The sequence below is a fragment of the Prinia subflava genome, unplaced genomic scaffold (assembly GCF_021018805.1).
Source record: "Prinia subflava isolate CZ2003 ecotype Zambia unplaced genomic scaffold, Cam_Psub_1.2 scaffold_47_NEW, whole genome shotgun sequence".
In the NCBI taxonomy this organism is placed as follows: domain Eukaryota; kingdom Metazoa; phylum Chordata; class Aves; order Passeriformes; family Cisticolidae; genus Prinia; species Prinia subflava.
The window spans coordinates 769,599-788,537 of record NW_026961001.1 but is presented as its reverse complement, the minus strand read 5'-3'; the positions used below and the strand labels follow the sequence as shown (position 1 = coordinate 788,537).

At 50.7% G+C, this 18,939-nt stretch overlaps 4 protein-coding genes across 14 annotated transcripts in view; 1 reads left to right on the top strand and 3 right to left on the bottom strand.

The window, feature by feature from the left end:
* Positions 1–18,939, bottom strand: part of LOC134565359 (uncharacterized) — an 85,221-nt gene that overhangs the window by 46,929 nt on the left and 19,353 nt on the right. The gene's annotated exons all lie outside the window — the stretch shown is intronic.
* Positions 1–18,939, bottom strand: part of LOC134565396 (uncharacterized) — a 34,507-nt gene that overhangs the window by 10,583 nt on the left and 4,985 nt on the right. The window contains exon 2 of one of the 4 annotated variants that reach the window (XR_010083891.1): positions 5,050–5,188. The exons of 2 other annotated variants lie outside the window; for them this stretch is intronic. The gene's annotated coding sequence lies outside the window, so the exon portion shown is untranslated. One more of the 4 variants, XR_010083892.1, reaches the window with a different exon arrangement.
* LOC134565372 (uncharacterized) lies at positions 113–3,804 on the bottom strand. 2 transcript variants are annotated; one of them, XM_063424918.1, is made up of 3 exons: positions 2,823–2,918; positions 1,802–1,851; positions 118–1,378 (listed from the first exon to the last, which is right to left on the bottom strand). In XM_063424918.1, the coding sequence occupies exons 2-3, from the start codon at positions 1,814–1,816 to the stop codon at positions 395–397; spliced, it is 999 nt and encodes a 332-aa protein (XP_063280988.1). In that variant the 5' UTR covers positions 1,817–1,851; positions 2,823–2,918; the 3' UTR covers positions 118–394. The 2 variants fall into 2 exon arrangements, with proteins under 2 accessions (XP_063280987.1, XP_063280988.1); XM_063424917.1 differs by lacking the exons at positions 1,802–1,851; positions 2,823–2,918 and adding an exon at positions 2,994–3,804 and having other exon boundaries at positions 113–1,378.
* Positions 3,282–18,939, top strand: part of LOC134565371 (zinc finger protein 239-like) — a 26,535-nt gene continuing 10,877 nt past the window's right edge. The window contains exons 1-4 of one of the 4 annotated variants that reach the window (XM_063424916.1): positions 3,295–3,415; positions 9,455–9,598; positions 9,910–10,830; positions 15,352–15,364. In XM_063424916.1, the coding sequence (XP_063280986.1) occupies positions 9,590–9,598; positions 9,910–10,830; positions 15,352–15,364 (943 nt within the window). In that variant the 5' untranslated portion in view covers positions 3,295–3,415; positions 9,455–9,589. Of the gene's footprint in view, positions 3,416–4,185; positions 4,487–9,454; positions 9,599–9,909; positions 10,831–12,516; positions 12,637–13,734; positions 17,699–18,939 lie in introns of those variants that run through there. The other 3 variants (XR_010083889.1, XR_010083888.1, XM_063424913.1) reach the window with 3 other exon arrangements.

The following is an 18,939-nucleotide window of genomic DNA, read 5'->3' as shown; positions in this document are numbered from 1 at the left end:
ACTTTGTTGGTGTTTGCAGCTCAATCCCGCAGCAGACACCTGTCTTTGGAGCTAACACCATTCTCTGAGCTGTTTATAATATAAAAGTCAGTTATAATAGTTATAATATAAAAGCATTTTAGCATTGCTCAGTCTCTATTTCAATATTTCGCTAAGGCCTAGGATATAACATCGGTTTATTACAAAGCCATTTCTGTAGGCTGTGTGGTGCACACACAAACTGATAGATTATGTTACATCAGAAAGCAGCTGAAGGGAATTATAAATTGCACCATATCGAAATCATTGTGATAACAACGTGCAAAAGCCGATACACAAATGCGAAAGCCAATATTGTATTGTCATTTCTAACGTGGCTCCTCTGCCTCTCCTCCAAAGCACTGAGGAGGCTCATTCACCCCCTGCCCCCGTGTCCCTGAGTGTCCCTGAGTATCCTTGAGCGTCCCTGAGTATTCCTGAGTGTGCCTGTGTGTCCTTGCGTGCCCCTCAGTGTCCCCAGTGATGTCAGCCCAAGAATTCCCATCAGGATTTGGGAGAGTTTCAATGAAAATTCCCAGAAAGTTCCCCAAATTTGTCTCAAACACCATGCAGGGAGGGAGGAGGGGACAAGTGACCCCAGCGATGTCCCTGATGGCGTCACCACCCTGATGACGGGACCTTGCTGTGTCCGCAGCAGCCTCGGGATGTCCTTGATGGCTCTTTGGCACTGCTCGGCCACTGCGTGGCCACCAGGGACATCAGGGTGACTCGAGAGCAGGGCACAGATGTCCGCAAGTGTCCCCAGCAGGTGACGCGTGGTCAGGCAGGTGCTGGCCTCCCACAGCTGCTCAGCCTCGGCCACCGCGGCCACCAAGGCCTCAGGGACATAAGGGGACGCCTCCCTTGTCTCATCCAGGGCGGCCTCGATGTCCCTGAGCCGGCGCAGCAGCTCCCAGGGGAACACGGTGGCTTTGTCACACGCAGCCAGCAAGCGCCGCAGCAGCCCCGAGGCCACCTCTGACCACTGCCCACTCCTGGTGTACAATTTCTGTGGGTTCGTGCAGAGTTTGGCGGCCTCCACAACCACCCAGAGCCAGATCTCGGCAAGCGCATCCACCGAGTCCTGCCAGGCTCTGACCGCGGCTCTCACATCGGCCCAGGTGGCCCCCGGGGTGGCCTCAAGGGCGGTCAGGGCCTGGCCCAGGGGGGTGACACCGCGGTGGCCCAGGGGGGGGACATGGTGGCGGCGCAGGGTGCAGCGCAGGGTCCAGGTGAATTTCCTCAGGGGCCCGCGCAGGGACTCGCGGGACTCGGCCCGCAGCACGTCCTCATCTGACCCGGCCACGACGGCCGCCAGCTCGCCCAGGGTGGCTATCACAGCCACCAGCACCTCCAGCACCTGGGGAGGGGACAGGGGAGCTGGCAGGGACCTCGTGGCACTTGTGGCCTCCTGGGCTGGCCCCTGTGACCTCCCGGCGTCCCGTTTGTCCCCTCTCTGGAGGTCTCAGCTGTCCCCTCTGTCCCTTTGTCATGCCCTCACCCACTCTGGCACCCCCTGCCACCTCCCTGATCCTCTCTGCCAGCCCCTGCTGTCGCCCCCACCACTCTCTGCCACCCCCATCATCCCCTCTGCCATCCCCCTGCCATCCCCCACTGTCTCCCCCCGACCGCCCCTGTGGGTCCCCTCCATCCCTCTACCACCTGCCCCCTTCCTCCCACACCGCCCTGTCCCCTTTGGGACACCGTGTCCCCTCCCGCCACCCCCCGTGTCCCCTGTGTCCGCCCTGTCCCGTCCCGCCCCACCGCGCCGGAATTGTCGCACCTCGCGGGGCTCCATGGCCGCTGGGGACACTCTGGGGACACTCCGGGACACTTGGGGAACACGCGGGAATGCGCCGCGGGAAAGTGGCGCGGCGGGAGGAAACAGGAAGAGGTGACGTCACAACCCCGGCCCCGCCCCCCGCACTCGAGTCCACCGAGATCCCCAATGTCCCCCTGAGTGTCCCCAATGTCCCCCTGAGTGTCGTCAAAAAGGCCCCAGGGTCCCCCCCGATGTCCTATTGGGGACACTGGGGATGTACTGGAGTCCTCTTGGGACACTGTGGGGACATCGGGGACATCGTGGTGACTCAAAACGCGACAGGGGACGTCAGGGTGGCCCCGGTGTCCCCGAGGGAAGGACACAGGGGAGTCCCGACGCCCCCCGGGGTGTCCCCGTGCCCCGGCGGTGACAGTGCCACCCCCCTGTCCCCTGCCCCGCCAGCGCCCCCTTGGCCACCTCCAGCCTCCGCTCCACCTCCTCGTGCCCCTCCCCCGATGTCCCCAAGGCCACCGCGATGTCCCCGAGCGCCTGGGTGGTGTTGGGGAACCCCTGTCTCTTCGGCCCCGACGGTGTCACCTCCCTGTCCCGGGTGACAGCGGCCACCAAGGTCCCCAGCGCCAGCGTCAGCTCCTCCAGCCGCCCCAGCACGGCCGGGCTGATTTACCCCCAAGGGGCAGAATTTGCCCTGCCAGGACCTCAGGGACCCTTTCGGGACCTCGGGGTGGGGGGAGAGGTGGTGAGTGAGGGGGGTCCCATGGACTGGGGGGGTCCTGGTGGGTGGGGAGTGCGCGGTGAGGGAGGGGGGTCATGGATCGGGGGGGTTCCCAGCGCTTTAGGGGGGTCGGTGAAGGGGGGCAGTGAATGGGGCGTCCCGGCAAATTGAGGAGGGGTCCCTGCAAATAACGGGGGGTCCTGGCTGATAATAGGGAGCAGACAGGACGGAGCCCCAGTGCTGGGGACACCCCTGTGCCCCCCCAGTCCCGGCGCTGCTCACGGGGGGGTGAAAGGGGAGGGGCCTCACCTCACTTGGGTTTGGTTTGTTCTTCCCAACTCTGGGGAAAAACGACTTCGGGAGTTTTCTGCCACAAATCTCCCCCCTCCCCCACTCAGCCGAAGGAGACTGGGAATTTTCCCTTTCAGAGGAAATCAAAGCCATGCACTGATGCTCCGAATTAGGGCTAGGAGAAGTGACGGCTTTGCTCGGAGCCGGTGGCAGCGAACACGCAGCGCTGGGAAAGGCGGGCCGGGAGGTGCGGAGAACTTTGTTGGTGTTTGCAGCTCGATGCCGCCTCGGGCCCGGGCCCGTGCCAGGGCTGTTCCTCATCTCCGCCTTTCCCCTCACACAGCCCGGGGGGCGCTGAGAGCGCGGGCCGAGGCTGGGCCGTGTGCAGAGCCCGGGGCTGGCTGTGTGCGATTGGCTGATGGTGGCGTCAGTCGTGGTTGTGCGGCGCTGATTGGGCAGAGCGGGGAGCAGGCCGGGGCCGGGCCCGCCCCCCGGTGGGCCGTGTGGCAGCAGAGGCGCCATGGGCGGAGCGCGTGTGCGGGCCCGGGAGCGGCGGCAGCGGCCGGAGCCCGGTGAGGCGGCGGCGGAGCTCGGAGGCGGCCCCAGCGCAGGTGGGAGCCGCGCTGGCTTCTGGCGGGGCTGGGCCATGGCTGCGGGCGGAGGGGGCGGCAGGGGGCTGTGGCGGCTTCCTTGTGCCGTGTGGGCGCCGTGTTGGCCGTGGCCTGAGGGCGCTGCGGGAGCGGCTGCCCGCGCTCTCCTTCCCGCCGGGGCCTGGGCAGGAGCCGGGCCCGGAGCGGCGCCGCCTCGTCCCGGTTCGTGTGGGTAGGACGGAGGTGGCTGCCGTGTGGGCGGGAGCGGGCGGGAAAATTCCCGTCGCCAGAGGTTTGTGTGGCCAAAGGAGACGGAGGAGTCCTGTCAAAGTGACTTTATTGCTGAACAAAGGGAGAGGCCATGCGGCATTTGCCATGGGGTCTCTGCAATTGTTGTCGTACGCAGCCTCCTTTTGATCCGAATTTCCCCTTCTGCATCTCCCTCTGCCTTTGCCCGGTGTCGAAGGTCCTTGGACAGTTCAGACTTCCCGGTCCGCCTCCTTCCTGTCCTCGTTAATCTGCACCCCCCTTTTGTCTAACATCTCATATTCAGGCTCTGTTCACTCTTTGTTCTTCTCGATGTTCAGGAATTTAGCAGGACCTTGTCTGAGCAGCAGTCCGTGTCAATCAATAACATTTTCTAAACCTGCTGGTTTCTCCCGTTCCTTCCTTATCTCCAAATCCCTGGTCCTGTCTCCAAGCAGATTCCCTCACTGACTCTGTTTTTCCTTCCCGGGTGCTCTTTGTTTTTGGGATTGTTCTCGGTGCCCTCATTCCGTGTCCTTTTGTAGGCGTTGGTGGCTCAGGAGGCCTGGCTGCCACCTGCATCCCCTTGCTCAGCTGCTGAATGAGCTGCACTCAGCAAGGTGTGGTGCATGGTCAGAAGATGAGAGTTGCTGCAGCACAGGAGAGGAGAAAGAGCCTTCGTTTAACCCCTGGTGTGCCAGGGAACCCCAAAACCGTGTCCCATTGCCATCCTTTGCACGTTTGGAGTGGAACATGAGCTGCTTTCCTATTTCCTTTGTTATCTGTTTCACCACTTTTGGGTTGTCATCTCTTTGCCAACAGGACCTTGAGTCACTGAATTTTCTACACTATCCTTCTCCATCTCCTAATAGATAATCTGATCCCATCCCGTGGTGAAATGTTGTGTTCTTCTTTTTGTGGATTTTTTGGCCAGACTCAGGAGCTGGATGTGTCTGTTGGGTTCTTATTTCGAGGCCAGCTTGTAATCTAATTGTTAAAAATGAGACGCTTGACACGGCCAATATATCAAGCAGCAATTCAATTTAATAATTAATTAATTAACATGGTAAAGTGTGAGCAAAGACAGCGCGCTGGGTACAGTGCTAGGGGTTTTCCCTTCCGACTGCACACCCATTGCTGGACTTGCTGGGATTTTATTTGCTATATTCATACATATTCATAAGCCTTCTCAGCAGTTTCCATTTCTAGTTTTAACGTCACAATTCAATACTTAACAGTCATAAATTCATATTTTGTCCTGTACAATTCTATAGGCTATTGTGATCTATTTCGATACTTCAACACTCCGGGATGTACATCCAGGATATGTTTTCCCAGATGGTGGGATCTGGCTTCCAGATGTGGGGGTCCCATCTCTATTCCCAGATCCATCAATCTCAGGTAGTGATGTCCAGTTTCCTTCTCTAGGAGCCATGAATCAGTGAGCTGAAGTCTTGTCTTCGTGTCCAGGATGTTTCTCCACCTTCTGTGAAGGCCTGAGCCCCCTCCTCACTTCCTTCTTTTGTCTAAAAAAAGCCTTTTTACATTCTAAAACTACAGTTTAAAATTCTTTAATACAAAGCAAGCTTCTACAGTTATAATTAAAAGACACCTATTACAGAATAGCTTGAGACTTATTGTAATTGTAAGCAAAAGATTTATTCAAAAACTTCTTTCCATGCTTTCCTCAGTTGTTTATTAGAACTTATCTTTTTAACTGTCCCATGATCGTGTTCCACAGCTACAATTACACAGATTTTCTTCATTTCCCTGACACGAAACATAACTTTGTATTTCACATAATGATGCCATTGAAATGAGAAATGTTTTCTCTGGCTCTTGGTATGAATTTGTTGGGGTTCCCAGGGGCTGCTCCATGGTGTTGTAGGATTTGTTCTGGTTCTGTTCATCTTTTCCCCATTTTTGGGTGCTCCCTCCAGCCAGGGCTGCATCAATTGATCTCTTTTCTCTAATTCAATCATCCCATCCTTGGATTCCCGAGTGATTTCTCTGAGCTTGTGGTAGCACCAACAGCCCAGTGGTGCAATGCTCCCTGTGTGCCACAGACAGTGGCAGCACATGTTGGAGTGGGGAGAGGGATGATTCCCCCCAGTTCTTGGAGTGGAGTTTTCCCAACATTCTCCATTTGCAGTTTCCCTTTGCAGCTGCCCCAGTTTCTGTTGCAGGGTCAGATCTCCTCAGTGCGGGCTGTGCCTTTGGCTGTGCCAATTGCATCAGTGCCAGCAGGCAGAGCTTGGGGTGAGGGGCAGAGGGAATGAGCCCAACTCCTCCCGCAGGCAAGGAGAGCCTGGTGCATTGTGCACCCTTTTCCCCAGCAGTGTTAATTTGCATTTCTAAAGCTGCTGTCCTGGCTGCCTGGAGGGAAGCTTCACTTCCAGAGAAGCATTGAATGACTCACACGTGGTCATTCAACAATCTGCTTTCTTTTTAACTTTTTTTTTTAAACAGTATTCTGTTTACTGTTTATACATTAAAGGGTCACCTTTAAAACTCTTCTGATTTTGCAAAATGCAACCAAAATGTGAACATTGAAAAACCCAGACCAAAATTTTGCCCTTACTAAGAGCCATGCACAAACATACACAAAAACGTTCCAAAGCAATCAAGTTTTTTCTGCTTCTTCTCCTAGGACTAAAAATTGATTCTCACACCTCTTAGGCAAACTGAATTGACAATATAAAAGTAGGATTTTTATGGAAAATTATTCTATTGCTGTAATCTTATTACAGAAAGTGCAGAAAAACCCAAAAACTCTCCAACAATAATATTAGTGTTAGAGAGTCGAGGCATTACTTGATTCTGGCCAGGATGTGCAACAGAAACCATTTCATCCACACATAGCCCAGGAGTGCAGAGAAAATCATTCCATGACCCGTGACTTTTACTGGATTTTTCCTAAACTTTAAACAGCCTGAACCCACAGAAATCCATTGGTTTGGTGTTCATTGCTTCCAAGGTGTGAAGTTCTCAGTATTTGGTTTCCTATTGGAGCCAGATTTCTTTGTCTCTGATGTTCATTAGGTCGGCACTCCTGGATTTCCTTCTCAGCCTTTTGCAGCCCAGGTGTCTGCAGCAATTCCCGGGGCAGTGTCTGGGGTGGATGTTGGTTGGTGTTTGCTGATGGTGGTTGATGTTTTGTTGATGGTCGTTATCTCTGTGGGTATCTTTTGGGCTCTTCCCAGTCTGTTGAGATGTTAAACTCATCTCTGGTGAGTGGTGAAACATCCCTTAAAAAAAGTCTTTAAAATTCCTTACCCCAGGTCAAAAGCAAACCAAGCCTGACTAGAGAAGTAAAATAAAAAATAGTTTTAAAGTTGGTATATTTTCCAGCAGTCCAATCCCCCCCAGCCCAGTGTGTGAGTGTGACTGAGCCCCAGAGTGGAATTGTCCCGTTGTCTTCCCCAGCCCTGTGGCAGTGCAGGCACAGCAAGCACTGAAGCTGCAGCAGTGGCAGCAAGGATTGTCCCCAGTGGCAGGAGGTGGCCAAGGAGGGTGCCCAGGCAGAGCATTCCAGCAGAGGATGTGTGGGCAGGCCCAGGGGCTTCCCCTGCTGTGGAGCCCTGGCTGCTGCTCCCTTGCCTTCAGTGCGGGCTCAGTCCCGGCCTGTTGAACATTCACACACAATTCTAATTCCTTTTCTGGGTTTGGGACAGCCATGGCTGGGGCATCAATCATTTTGGTTTGTCATTTTCTCTAGTTTTGTTCTCTTTCTCATGTCCATCTGTGAAATACAAAGTTATGTTTCGTGTCAGGGAAATGAAGAAAATCTGTGTAATTGTAGTTGTGGAACACGATCATGGGACAGTTAAAAAGATAGGTTCTAATAAACAACTGAAGAAAGCATGGAAAAACGTTTTTGAATAAATCTTTTGCTTACAATTACAATAAGTCTCAAGCTATTCTGTAATAGGTGTCTTTTAATTATAACTGTAGAAGCTTGCTTTGTATTAAAGAATTTTAAACTGTAGTTTTAGATTGTAAAAAGGTTTTTTTTTTAGACAAAAGAAGGAAGTGAGGAGGGGGCTCAGGCCTTCACAGAAGGTGGAGAAACATCCTGGACACGAAGACAAGACTTAAGCTCACTGATTCATGGCTCCTAGAGAAGGAAACTGGACATCACTACCTGAGATTGATGGATCTGGGAATAGAGATGGGACCCCCATATCTGGAAGCCAGATCCCACCATCTGGGAAAACATATCCTGGATGTACATCCCAGAGTATTGAAGTATCGAAATAGATCACAATAGCCTATAGAATTGTACAGGACAAAATATGAATTTATGATTGTTAAGTATTGAATTGTGACGTTAAAACTAGAAATGGAAACTGCTGAGAAAACTTATGAATATGTATGAATATAGCAAATAAAATCCCAGCAAGTCCAGCAATGGGTGTGCAGTCGGAAGGGAAAAGCCCTAGCACTGTACCCAGTGCGCTGTCTTTGCTCACACTTTACCATGTTAATTAATTAATTATTAAATTGAATTGCTGCTTGATATATTGCCCGTGTCAGGCGTCTCATTTCTAACACATCCCGCAACATTGAGGCCGTCTGGGGTTAAAAAGTCATACAATGTTCTGGCTGGAACAAAGAATCCTCAATCCAGGTCCTGCAATTCCCTATTAATCCTTGCAGCTGTCACAGCTCTTTTTTAGTCCTGTGTAATTGTCAAGCTAGTCATGGGTTTAGGGTCTTAAAATGCCCAGAGCATTTTCCTGGTTATTACACAGTTATTTATGACATAAATGCATCAGTCTCGAAGGTCAGACTTCTGAGCATGTGGTTTTATTAAAAGTATAAAGTTTAAAGTCTCAGTGGGGTTTAACAGCAAATTGACAGAGAGTCCCAACCACAAGAAAAACAAACTGGGAAGGGGTCCCAGCCACAAGGAAAGACAGATGGACAAGGGGTCCCAGCCATGAGGAAAGACAGATGGACAAGGGGTCCTGGCCGCAGGGAGGGGCAGATTCCCAGCCCAGAGCCCCGTCCAGCCCAGAGTCCCGTTCCCCAGCAGCGCTCCCTGCAGCTGCAGCAGAAACAGCAAAGCCGCTGCCGCAGCAGCAGCAGCAGCCACAGCTGCACCCCCCGAGCAGCAGCAGCAGAGAGGCAGAAGCAGCCCCCAAGCGATGCAAGACCTGACAAAGTCCTGCCAGCGGCTCCTGGCCACGGCTCCCTGGCAAAGCCCCGTTCTCTCTTGTTGTAGATGGCAGGAGGATGGATCGATCATCAGAGAATTGATGAGTCGATACCATTGCCCAAACCCAGGGGATTTTTATCCATAAACCATAAATGCATGTTCATATCCCTATCTATAGGTTGGCCAATCAACTAAGAACACAATTCTAAAACATTCTGGCTACACCAATCTAAACCTAATTTTGAAAATACGAAAAACTAGAAAGGTTGTTATCTTTGTATTTTGTGTAATCTTGTGTGTAAGGATTTTGTGTAATCCTTACACAAAAACCTACGCACATCGCATATCTATTAACATAAAAAGCTCTATCATATAGCATATCTGTTAAAGGTTCTACCTCATTGATGTAAAAATTTTACCTGCTCTATCGAGTACTGTGAGTGATGTTCTTAAATGTTTTTGTTATGTCTAAAGCTGAACTACCAGGCCTTAGGGCTCTGGGCTCTGTGCTAGCTAACATATTCTTAAAGTGCTTAAAGTCTGCTTATTTAAATACTAAAGTCTAAATTTCTATTTCATATTTACATGGTTTAATATACTTTAATTTCTCTAAAGGCTTTATTCAATCCCTACATCTTTCTCTCTCCCTTCAGAACCCAGGGAGGCATGCACTCCATCCAGTAGGGACACAGGAAGAGGAGGAGGATCAGGAAGAGGAGGCAGCACAAGGTTCCACCCCTCCCTGGATCTGCAGCCTCCCCCCAGCCCCAGGAGCGTTGCTCCCCCACATGCAGCAGGTGACTGGGGACGGGATCCATGATTGTCCTGGGAGTGAATCTTGGTGTTTCTGAGCTTTACTGGGCTAAATGTTGGTGCTTTGTTTATTTGCAAGGGGCTTAATCTTTATATTTTAGAAGAGATTTAGGCTGATTTTTCATGTTTGGGGAGTTTTTCATTTTTGTTGTGATGTTTGGAGGACTTTTGGGCTGAATCGTGTGTTTTGGAGGTTCTTACAGACACAAGGATCCCAGTGATTTCCTGAGATGAACTTGGGTGAGGAGGAACCCCCAGCCTAAGGCACTCTCCTCTTGTTTTCTCCCCAAACCAGGATTTTTCATTCCCAAGGAGTGTCCTGATGGAGGAGGAGGAAAAGCCCCAGAGATCCCGCCCGAGGAGGGGCTGCAAACCCAGCACAGGGAGCTGTGAGGAGGAAAGACCCCCCCTGTGCCAGGAGGGCGGCCGGAGATGCAGGCAGAGCTCAGAGCTGGGGGAGAAGCCTGATGGAGGGGAGAAGCCCCACAAGTGCCTGGAATGTGGGAAGGGTTTCAGATACAGGTTCAAGCTGACCCAGCACCAGGTGATCCACAGTGGGGAACGGCCCTACAAGTGTGGGGAGTGTGGGATGAGCTTCAACAACAACTTCAACCTGGTCCGGCACAAGAGGATCCACACTGGGGAGAAGCCCTATGAGTGTGGGGAGTGTGGGAAGAGCTTTAGGCACAGCTCCAAACTGGTCGAGCACCAGAGGATCCACACTGGGGAACGGCCCTACGAGTGTGGGGAATGTGGGAAGAGCTTCCGGTACAGCTCCAACCTGACCCTGCACAAGAGGATCCACAATGGGGAAAAGCTCTACAAGTGTGGGGAGTGTGGGAAGAGCTTCAGAGACAGCTCCAGTCTGCTCCAACACCAGGTGGTCCACACTGGGGAAAAGGACTACACCTGCTTGGAATGTGGGAAGAGCTTTGGATTGAACTCAGGTCTGAGAAATCACCAGCGCACCCACACTGGGGAGAGGCCCTACGAGTGTCCTCAGTGTGGGAAAAGGTTTGTAACGAGCTCTTATCTCCTCCTACATCAGCGGATTCACACAGAGGAGAGGCCCTTCCGCTGCCCTGACTGCGGGAAGGGCTTCAAGCGCAACTCCAACCTCACTGTCCACCGGCGCATCCACACCGGGGAGAGGCCCTACGAGTGTCCTGAGTGTGGGAAGAGCTTCTCACACAGCTCTGATTTGACCAAACACCAACGGAGGCACCGCTAAGGGAAGCCCTGTGAGTGCCCTGAGAGCGGGAAGAGCTCCGTGTGCTGCTCCAGCTCCATCCCCCATGGGAGGATTGGGGAAAAACCAAGATTTTTGGGAACAGTGGGATGCAAACCCCTCCAAAAAAGGTTCTTTCGTTCCACCCAAGCAGATGGATCCTCAGCTGGCATGAATAGGGAAATTCTTTTTTTTTGCCCTTGATTTGCTTTTCATTTCTCTTCATCTCTTTAAAATATCCAACAGTGAGGTAAAAATAAAGAGATTGAACTAAAACATGGGTGAGGACATGAGGGGACAAGGACATGGTGGGACATGGACATGGAGGGGGACATGGCCATTCGGGGGGACATGGGCACAGATGCAGACATGGGGGCTAATGACAGGGATGGAAACATGGTGGGGAGACAGCCATGGGTGAGGAAATGGTGGGACATGACCAGTGACACATGCGGACATGGCCATTCATGGGGACATGAGGGGGCACGGGCAGAGATGGAGGCGTGGGGGACAATGACAGGGATGGAAACGTGGTGGGGAGACAGCCATGGGTGAGGACATGGTGGGACATGGCCAGTGACATGTGGGGACAGGGCCGTGGCCGGTGCCATGGGGGGAACTTGCAGGGGCTGTGGGGGATGCTGGGTTTGAGGGAGTTGAGGGTTCCTGGCAGGGACTTGGGCCTTGCTGAGGGCTTTGGGGACCCCAGGCCCAGCGGCTCCAGCTGCGCTGGGAGACCCTGGCGGAGGCTGTGGGGCAGCTGCTCGAGAAGCCCCTGAGCTGGAGCCCCCTCTGGGCATTGGGGTCCTGGAAGGGAATGAATGTCCTTGTCCCCAGGAGGGAAATCCCAGCAGCCCCAGGATGTTGGGGGCAGCTGAGAGGCCTCAACAGGGAGGGGAAAGCCAGACAGAGCTGTCCCTCTCCAAAACTGCACCCCAGACTTTCCCAAACTCAGGGATTCCTCATAGGAAAAAGCTGGCAGGAGGTGCCTGTGAATCCTGATTTTAAGGAGTTAAGATTTTAGCTAAGGGTTGGAAGCCATTCACATTGATCAATATGCAAGTTAGACAAGCAAATGGTGAGTTAATGATCATTAGATGCTTAAGCTAGAGCTAATTGTTATATTATGTGCTATTATGAGCTTGTTCTGGAAGAAAGTGGAGTAAGCGAACTGTTGTAAGAACAGATTGAAAGCAGTAAGAGCAATGGCCAGCACCTGGACTGTGAATCAATCAGTCATGAAACAGGGGACCCTGGATTGTGCCAGAGGGTCCCAGAGACCTGATGAAGACTCTCCTGACTTCATCCTTTGAGAGCACTGACTCAATTCAAGACCACTGACCCAATTCAAGAGAAGAATTGCACACGCATGAAGGACTAATAAACTCATTTTAATACTGAATGGAGATGGGAGGTGCTGGGGTTATGCATCTGTATTTTATGTAAGATCTTGGTAAATAAACAGAGGGTAAAGAACCTTGTTTGGTGTGGTCACGCCTTTCGGTGATGACTGCCATGCCACCTGCCAGTGAATAAACATACCACTCTCTGACTTTAATTAGTTAGAGGGTCTTTGTCCATGATCATATCAGTTTTTAAGGACTCACTCCAGCCAAACCTCCTGTAGTTATTCTCATCAGCACCCTCAGGAATTCGTCAATTATGTTTTTACAGAGACATCAACAGTGCTAAAATAAGTAAGAAGAAGCTGAGAATCAGAATTCCAAGACTGCAAGGACTAGATAAAGGAGGCCCATGGAGCAGTGGACTGTATCCAGTCATGTTTCCTGCAAGGTGAGTTCTGAACGCATGGACAGGATAGAGGCACCAATCAAATAATGCATGATCACATAAACATTAGTTTTAGAATGTACAAAGATAGCTTAATGTAAACAATAAATTGCTTCTGCTCAATCCTGTTGGTTGGTCATGCAGAGGTCCTGAACTCCCACACGTTGGTGAACCATGATGTGATAGAAGGTGTGATAGGGAAGCAGACCAAGACTCTTTGGAGTTTGAAGGACTCTGAAGGGGGTGCTGTGGAGTGAAAAAGCAGGAGGCTTGATGGGAGACCGCCGTGGCAGGACTGTGGTGGGGGTAGTTGGAGGATGGCTCCATGGATTTGGGAGAACAAAAACTCCTGGGAAAAGGCTCTGGATAAAATACACATACACTGCAGTGGGTACACTGAGAAAAGTGAGTGGCCGGAGCTGGGGAATGGGAAAGATATTGTCAAAAGAAGAACAGGCTACATTATATATTCTCCAGCGTCTTCTCTCTGAGAGAGCAGTTAAATATGAACCGGAGATCTTAAAAAGACTAAAAAAGCTGAAATGCTGATTGCTAGATCAACAGCAAAAGGTGAGAAAAATCACTGCAAGTTGAGTCAGGTGAGCACCAGGGAACATCAGATTGGGTCAAAAAATTATCAAAATAATAAAGGTATGTTTATTATAATTTAAATACTGTGATAGGATTGCATTCTCATTCTGTTTCTAAGCATGAAAGGAAAGATTTAATACTCTAGGTATTTAAAACCCTCCCAGAAGCTACATAAAGACAGATGCAGTTATAGCTTCTTTGCTGCCTGTGTGCATGGATTTAATGAAGTTATGAGCAAGTTAGAGGTCCTGGCGAGCAGTTGTGTGACTGCCCCCCCACAGAAAGGGTGGGTAGCCCTGCCAAAATCAGAGCCGCCCTCAGCCCCACTGAGCCCAAGACTGACCCCACGCCCTGTCCCAGTGAACCTTTTCCGGCTCCCTCGGCCCCACGCGTGGCTCACCCAGCCTTGCAGATGTCCCCCTCTGCCAACAAAATGGCAGCTCCCTGTGCCTTTCTGTTCTTGGGAGTGTGATTTGTTTCTTTTTTACTTACAAATTTTTTTCCCATAAGTTGCTAGGAAACGAACTACTGGATACTGACGGGCACTGAAAAAGAGCAAAGTGGCCAGAGGAGAGGCTACACCTTTTTTTTGTCTCAGGCAATTTTCTAAGAAAGTGGGAAGATCCCGAGAGTCCTGGGAGCAGGTAAAGGACGGGGCTGGGGGCAGCTGTGCTCTCTCTCGCTCTCGGCATCGGAAGGAGGACGGTTGAGCTGTTGCTGACCGTGAGGAGAATTCGCTGTGCTATAAATACATATAATAAAGTTGGCTTTTTGCAAATATGAAAATGAATGCTGTAAGTATAATGTGGGAAGGTTTTGCTGTATTAATATGGTTTCTTTTCTGCTATTAACAGGGCTTAGTGACGTGATGAATGTATAGATATAGTTCTAGGTTGTAGCATAATTTTAAGATGGAAACTGTGATGGAAGATGCTTTTTTTAGCTAATCCAGAAAGAACAGGAAAGATAATCAAGAAATTCCCGAAATTCTTGGATTATCTCTATGAAGATAATGGGGGCAGAGCCCTCAAAGCTCTTAAGGAAGAATTTATTGATCCTTCTGTTATCAGAGAGTGAGACATGAGACAACCAGGAGGCGCCACCAAGAAATTTATCTACAAGGAGTAATAAAATGCTAAAGTAGTAAAATGGAGACAGGTTTGGGGGGTTGAAACTAGGAGTGCATCTGAACTCAAAAGAATGTTTGAATAATGCATTATTAGGGTCTTTTGAATAGGTAACATGCTGATCCTTTCAGAGGAGTGTTCTGAAAGGGCAAGGTGTGCTCTTGGCTGAATGCCAAGTCACCTGGCCGAGATTCCTTTCCTGTTTCCTAATTGTCTTATTTTTTTATTAAATTGTTTTTTAAAAATTTTACTAAGAAATGGAACCTCGATTTTCACACCACCCCTGCCGTTTTCTCTGGCACTGCCCTGGGTCTTTGCTATGCTGTAGCCCTGCACCCCCTGCCCTGCTGGGACATCCTGCAGTTCCAGCCGCAGTTCCAGCTAGCACCTCAAAATAAACCCCAAAACACCACCAAAAATACCCCCACAACCCACCCCAAAAATACCAAAAAAAATCCCTCAAAAACACCCCGAATATTCCCCAGAAATCCCAAAAAAATACCTGAAAATTCCCAGGAATCCTTTAAGATACCCCAAACCAATCCCAGATCTTCCCTTTCCCGCAAAAATCCCCTTTCCCCCTCCAAATCCCTTTTTTCCCTCCTGAATTTTCCCTTCTGCCCCCACATCCCTTTCTTTTCCCTAAAATCACCACTTTCCCCCAAATCCTTTTCCCTCCAAATCCTTTTTTCCTCCCAAAATCTACTTTTTTCCCCCCAAAATCACATTTTCCCTCTTAAATTCCTTTTCCCCAAAAAAATCCCCCCTTTTTTTCCCCCAAATCACCTTTTTTCCCTTCAAATCTCTTTTTTCCTGCCACCAACGGAGCTCCCGATTGAGCTCATCTGCCAGCCCGGGATTTTCCACCGTTCCAGCCTGGTGCTCTCAGAGTCCTGCAGGGGCACCTGGATCAGACTGCCCCGGGCTCTGTGAAGCAAAGCCCCTCGAGGTTCCTGGTTCTGTTGTGTTGTTAATGCTGTAGTTGTTGTTTGTTTGTCTTGTTATACACACCAGTAAAGAACTGTTATTCCTATCCCCATATCTTTGCCTTAGAGCCCCTTAATTTTCAAATTTATAATAACTTGAAGGGAGGGAGTTTGAATTTTCCATTCTGAGGTAGGCCCTGCCCTCCCTAGCAGACACCTGTCTTTCAAACCAACACAAGCTGCTTTTTGGCAAAAAGCTTTCCCATCTATTTCAATTTCCAAGTAAATCTTTCAGCACCTTGACTGGCCAACTACAAGGCACTGAGCTGTCCCTTTTACCTTCAGTTTTACAAATTTGGGAATCTTGGGATTCTTTTGAACATGGTGGACGCCACGCTTTTGCCAAAAGAGCTCTACGATACCAACAATTTTTTACAGTTTCAACATTGACATACCATATGTATCATATCCAAATCAATAAACTATTATATACATGTATAGATACACATTGAAACCTTATACACAATTCTCACTTAAGATTAGGTTTCCCCGTGGCACACAACAGGTTTCTCCATCTTTCTGCATTACCAACCAGGTCCTTGAGTAAAAACAATCTTACGGGTGGGTCTGCCTTTGCCTGAGGTGGGATTAATCCAGACAGTCTTTCCTAAAGCACCTTTCATGTGTACCACCGGGACTTCATCTCCATCCACCGTGTGCAAGGGTTCAGACTGGGCAGGACCAGCTCTGTTGATGGATCCTCGAGTGTTCACCATCCAGGTGGCTTTGGCTAAATTCACTTCCCAACTCTTGAAGATCCTCCCACCAAGTGCCTTCAGGGTACTCTTCAGTAGTCCGTTGCATCATTCCACTTTCTCAGCAGCTGGTGCATGATAAAGGATGCAATATATCCATTCAATGCCATGTTCTGTGGCCCAGGTGTTTATAAGGCTGTTCTTGAAATGGGTCCTGTTGTCTGACTCGATTCTCTCAGGGGTGCCATGTCTCCACAGGACTTGCTTTTCCAGGCCCAGGATGGTGTTCCTGGCAGCAGCGTGAGGCACAGGGTAGGTCTCCAACCATCCAGTGGTGGCTTCCACCATGGTCAGCACACAGCGCTTGCCTTGGCGGGTTTGGGGAAGGGTGATGTGGTCAATCTGCCAGGCTTCCCCATACCTGTATTTGGACCACTGCCCACCACACCATAGGGGCTTCACTCGCTTGGCCTGCTTGATTGCAGCACACGTCTCACAGTCATGGATAACCGGAGAAATGCTGTCCATGGTTAGATCCACCCCTTGGTCTCGTACCCACTTATAGGTGGCATCTCTGCCCTGATGACCTGAGGCATCGTGGGCCCATCGAGCTAGGAACAACTCTCCCTTATGTTGCCAATCTCGGTCTATCTTGGACACTTCTATCTTCGCAGCTTGATCTACTTGCTCATTGTTTCGGTGCTCCTCATTAGCTCGACTCTTGGGGACGTGGGTGTCTACATGGTGGACTTTTACAGGTAGCTTCTCTACCCGGGCAGTAATGTCTTTCCACTCATCAGCAGCTCAGGTTGGTTTTCCTCCACGCTACCAGCTGGCCTTTTTCCACCTTTCCAGCCAACCCCACAGAGCATTGGCTACCATCCATGAATCAGTGTAGAGGAAGGGCTTTGGCCACTTCTCTCTCTCAGCAATGTCCAGGGCCAATTGAACAGCCTTGAGTTCTGCAAGTTGAATCGATCCATCTTCTCCTTCAGTGGCTTGTGCAACCTGTCGTGTGGGGTCCATACGGCTGCTTTCCACTTCCGGTTCATCCCTACGATGCAACAGGAACTGTCAGTGAAAAGAGCGTAGCACGTTTCTTCTGCTGGCAGCTGATTATACGGCGGAGCTTCTTCGGCATGTGTCACTTGCTCTTGTTCCTCTTCATCAGTGACACCCAAGTTTTCACCTTCTGGCCAGTTTGTGATTATCTCCAAAATCCCAGAGTGATTTGGGTTTCCAATACGGGTGCGCTGAGTGATGATGGCAGTCCATTTGCTCCATGTGGCATCAGTGGCGTGGTGGGTAGAGGGAACCTTTCCTTTGAACATCCACCCCAGCGCTGGTAGTCGGGGTGCCAGGAGGAGTTGTGCTTCCATGCCAATCACCTCCAAGGCAGCCTGAACTCCTTCATAGGCAGCCAAGATTTCTTTCTCTGTTGGGGTGTAGTTGGCTTTGCACCCTCTGTAGCTGCAACTCCAGAATCCCAGTGGTCAGTCTCGAGTCTCACCAGGCACCTTCTGCCAAAGGCTCCAGGACAGGCCATGGTTCCTGGCTGCAGAGTAGAGCACATTCCTCACCTCTGGTCCAGTCCTGACTGGGCCAAGGGCTACTGCATGAGCAATCTCCTGCTTGATCTGGGCAAAGGCTTGCTGCTGTTCACGGCCCCAGTGGAAATCGTTCTTCTTGCAGGTAACCAGGTAGAGAGGACCCACAATCTGGCTGTACTCAGGAATGTGCATTCTCCAAAAGCCTAGGAAAAGCTTGTGTTTCCTTCTTGCTGGTCGGTGGAGATGTAGTAATCTTATTGATGACCTCAGTGGGAATCTGCCCATCTTCCCACTTTACTCCCAGAAACTGGATCTCCTTGGCAGGTCCCTTGACTTTGCTTTTCTTGATGGCAAAGCCGGCTTCCAGGAGAATCTGGATGATCTTCTCTCTTTTCTCAAACACTTCCCTTGCCGTGTTTCCACACACAATGATGTCATCAATGTACTGTAGATGTTCCAGAGCCTCACCCTTTTCCAATGCAGTCTGGATCAGTCCATGGCAGATGGTGGGGCTGGGCTTCCACCCCTGGGGCAGTCGGTTCCAGGTGTACTGCACGCCCCTCCAGGTGAAAGCAAACTGAGGCCTGCATTCTGCAGCCAGAGGAATGGAGAAAAATGCATTAGCAATGTCAATTGTGGTGTACCACTTTGCTGCCTTGGACTCCAGCTCGTACTGGAGTTCCAGCATGCCTGGCACAGCAGCGCTCAGTGGTGGAGTCACTTCATTCAAGCCACGATAATCCAGTCAGTCTCCATTCTCTGTCAGATGTGCACAGGCCAAATGGGGCTGTTGAAGGGTGAGTGGGTTCTGCCAACCACCCCTTGGCTCTCCAGCTCTCGGATCATCTTGTGGATGGGGATCACAGCATCTCGATTCATCCGATACTGCTGGCGATGCACCATCGAGGTGGCAACAGGTACTCGTTGCTCTTCTTCATAAAAAGCTCTACCTTTAGCAGTCCTACTGCAGATGGATTCTCTGATAATCCAGGCAAGGTGTTCAATTTCTTAACGCCCTCTGCCTCCACAGCAGCTATTCCAGAAGCCCACCTGAGTCCCTTAGGGTCTTTGTAGTAGCCATTCCTGAGAAAGTCAATGCCCAGAATACACGGAGCCTCTGGGCCAGTCGCAATCAGATGTTTCTGCCACTCCTTCCCACTCAGGCTCAGGCTCACCTCGGCTTCCAACAGGGTCAATTCTTGTGATCCCGTCACCACGGCAATGGAAATAGGTTCTGTCTCCACATGTCCCGATGGCATTAGGGTACACTGCGAACCAGTATCAACTAAAGCTTCATATTTCTGTGGCTCTGAAGTGCCAGGCCATCGAATCCACACAGTCCAAAAGTCTCGGTTTT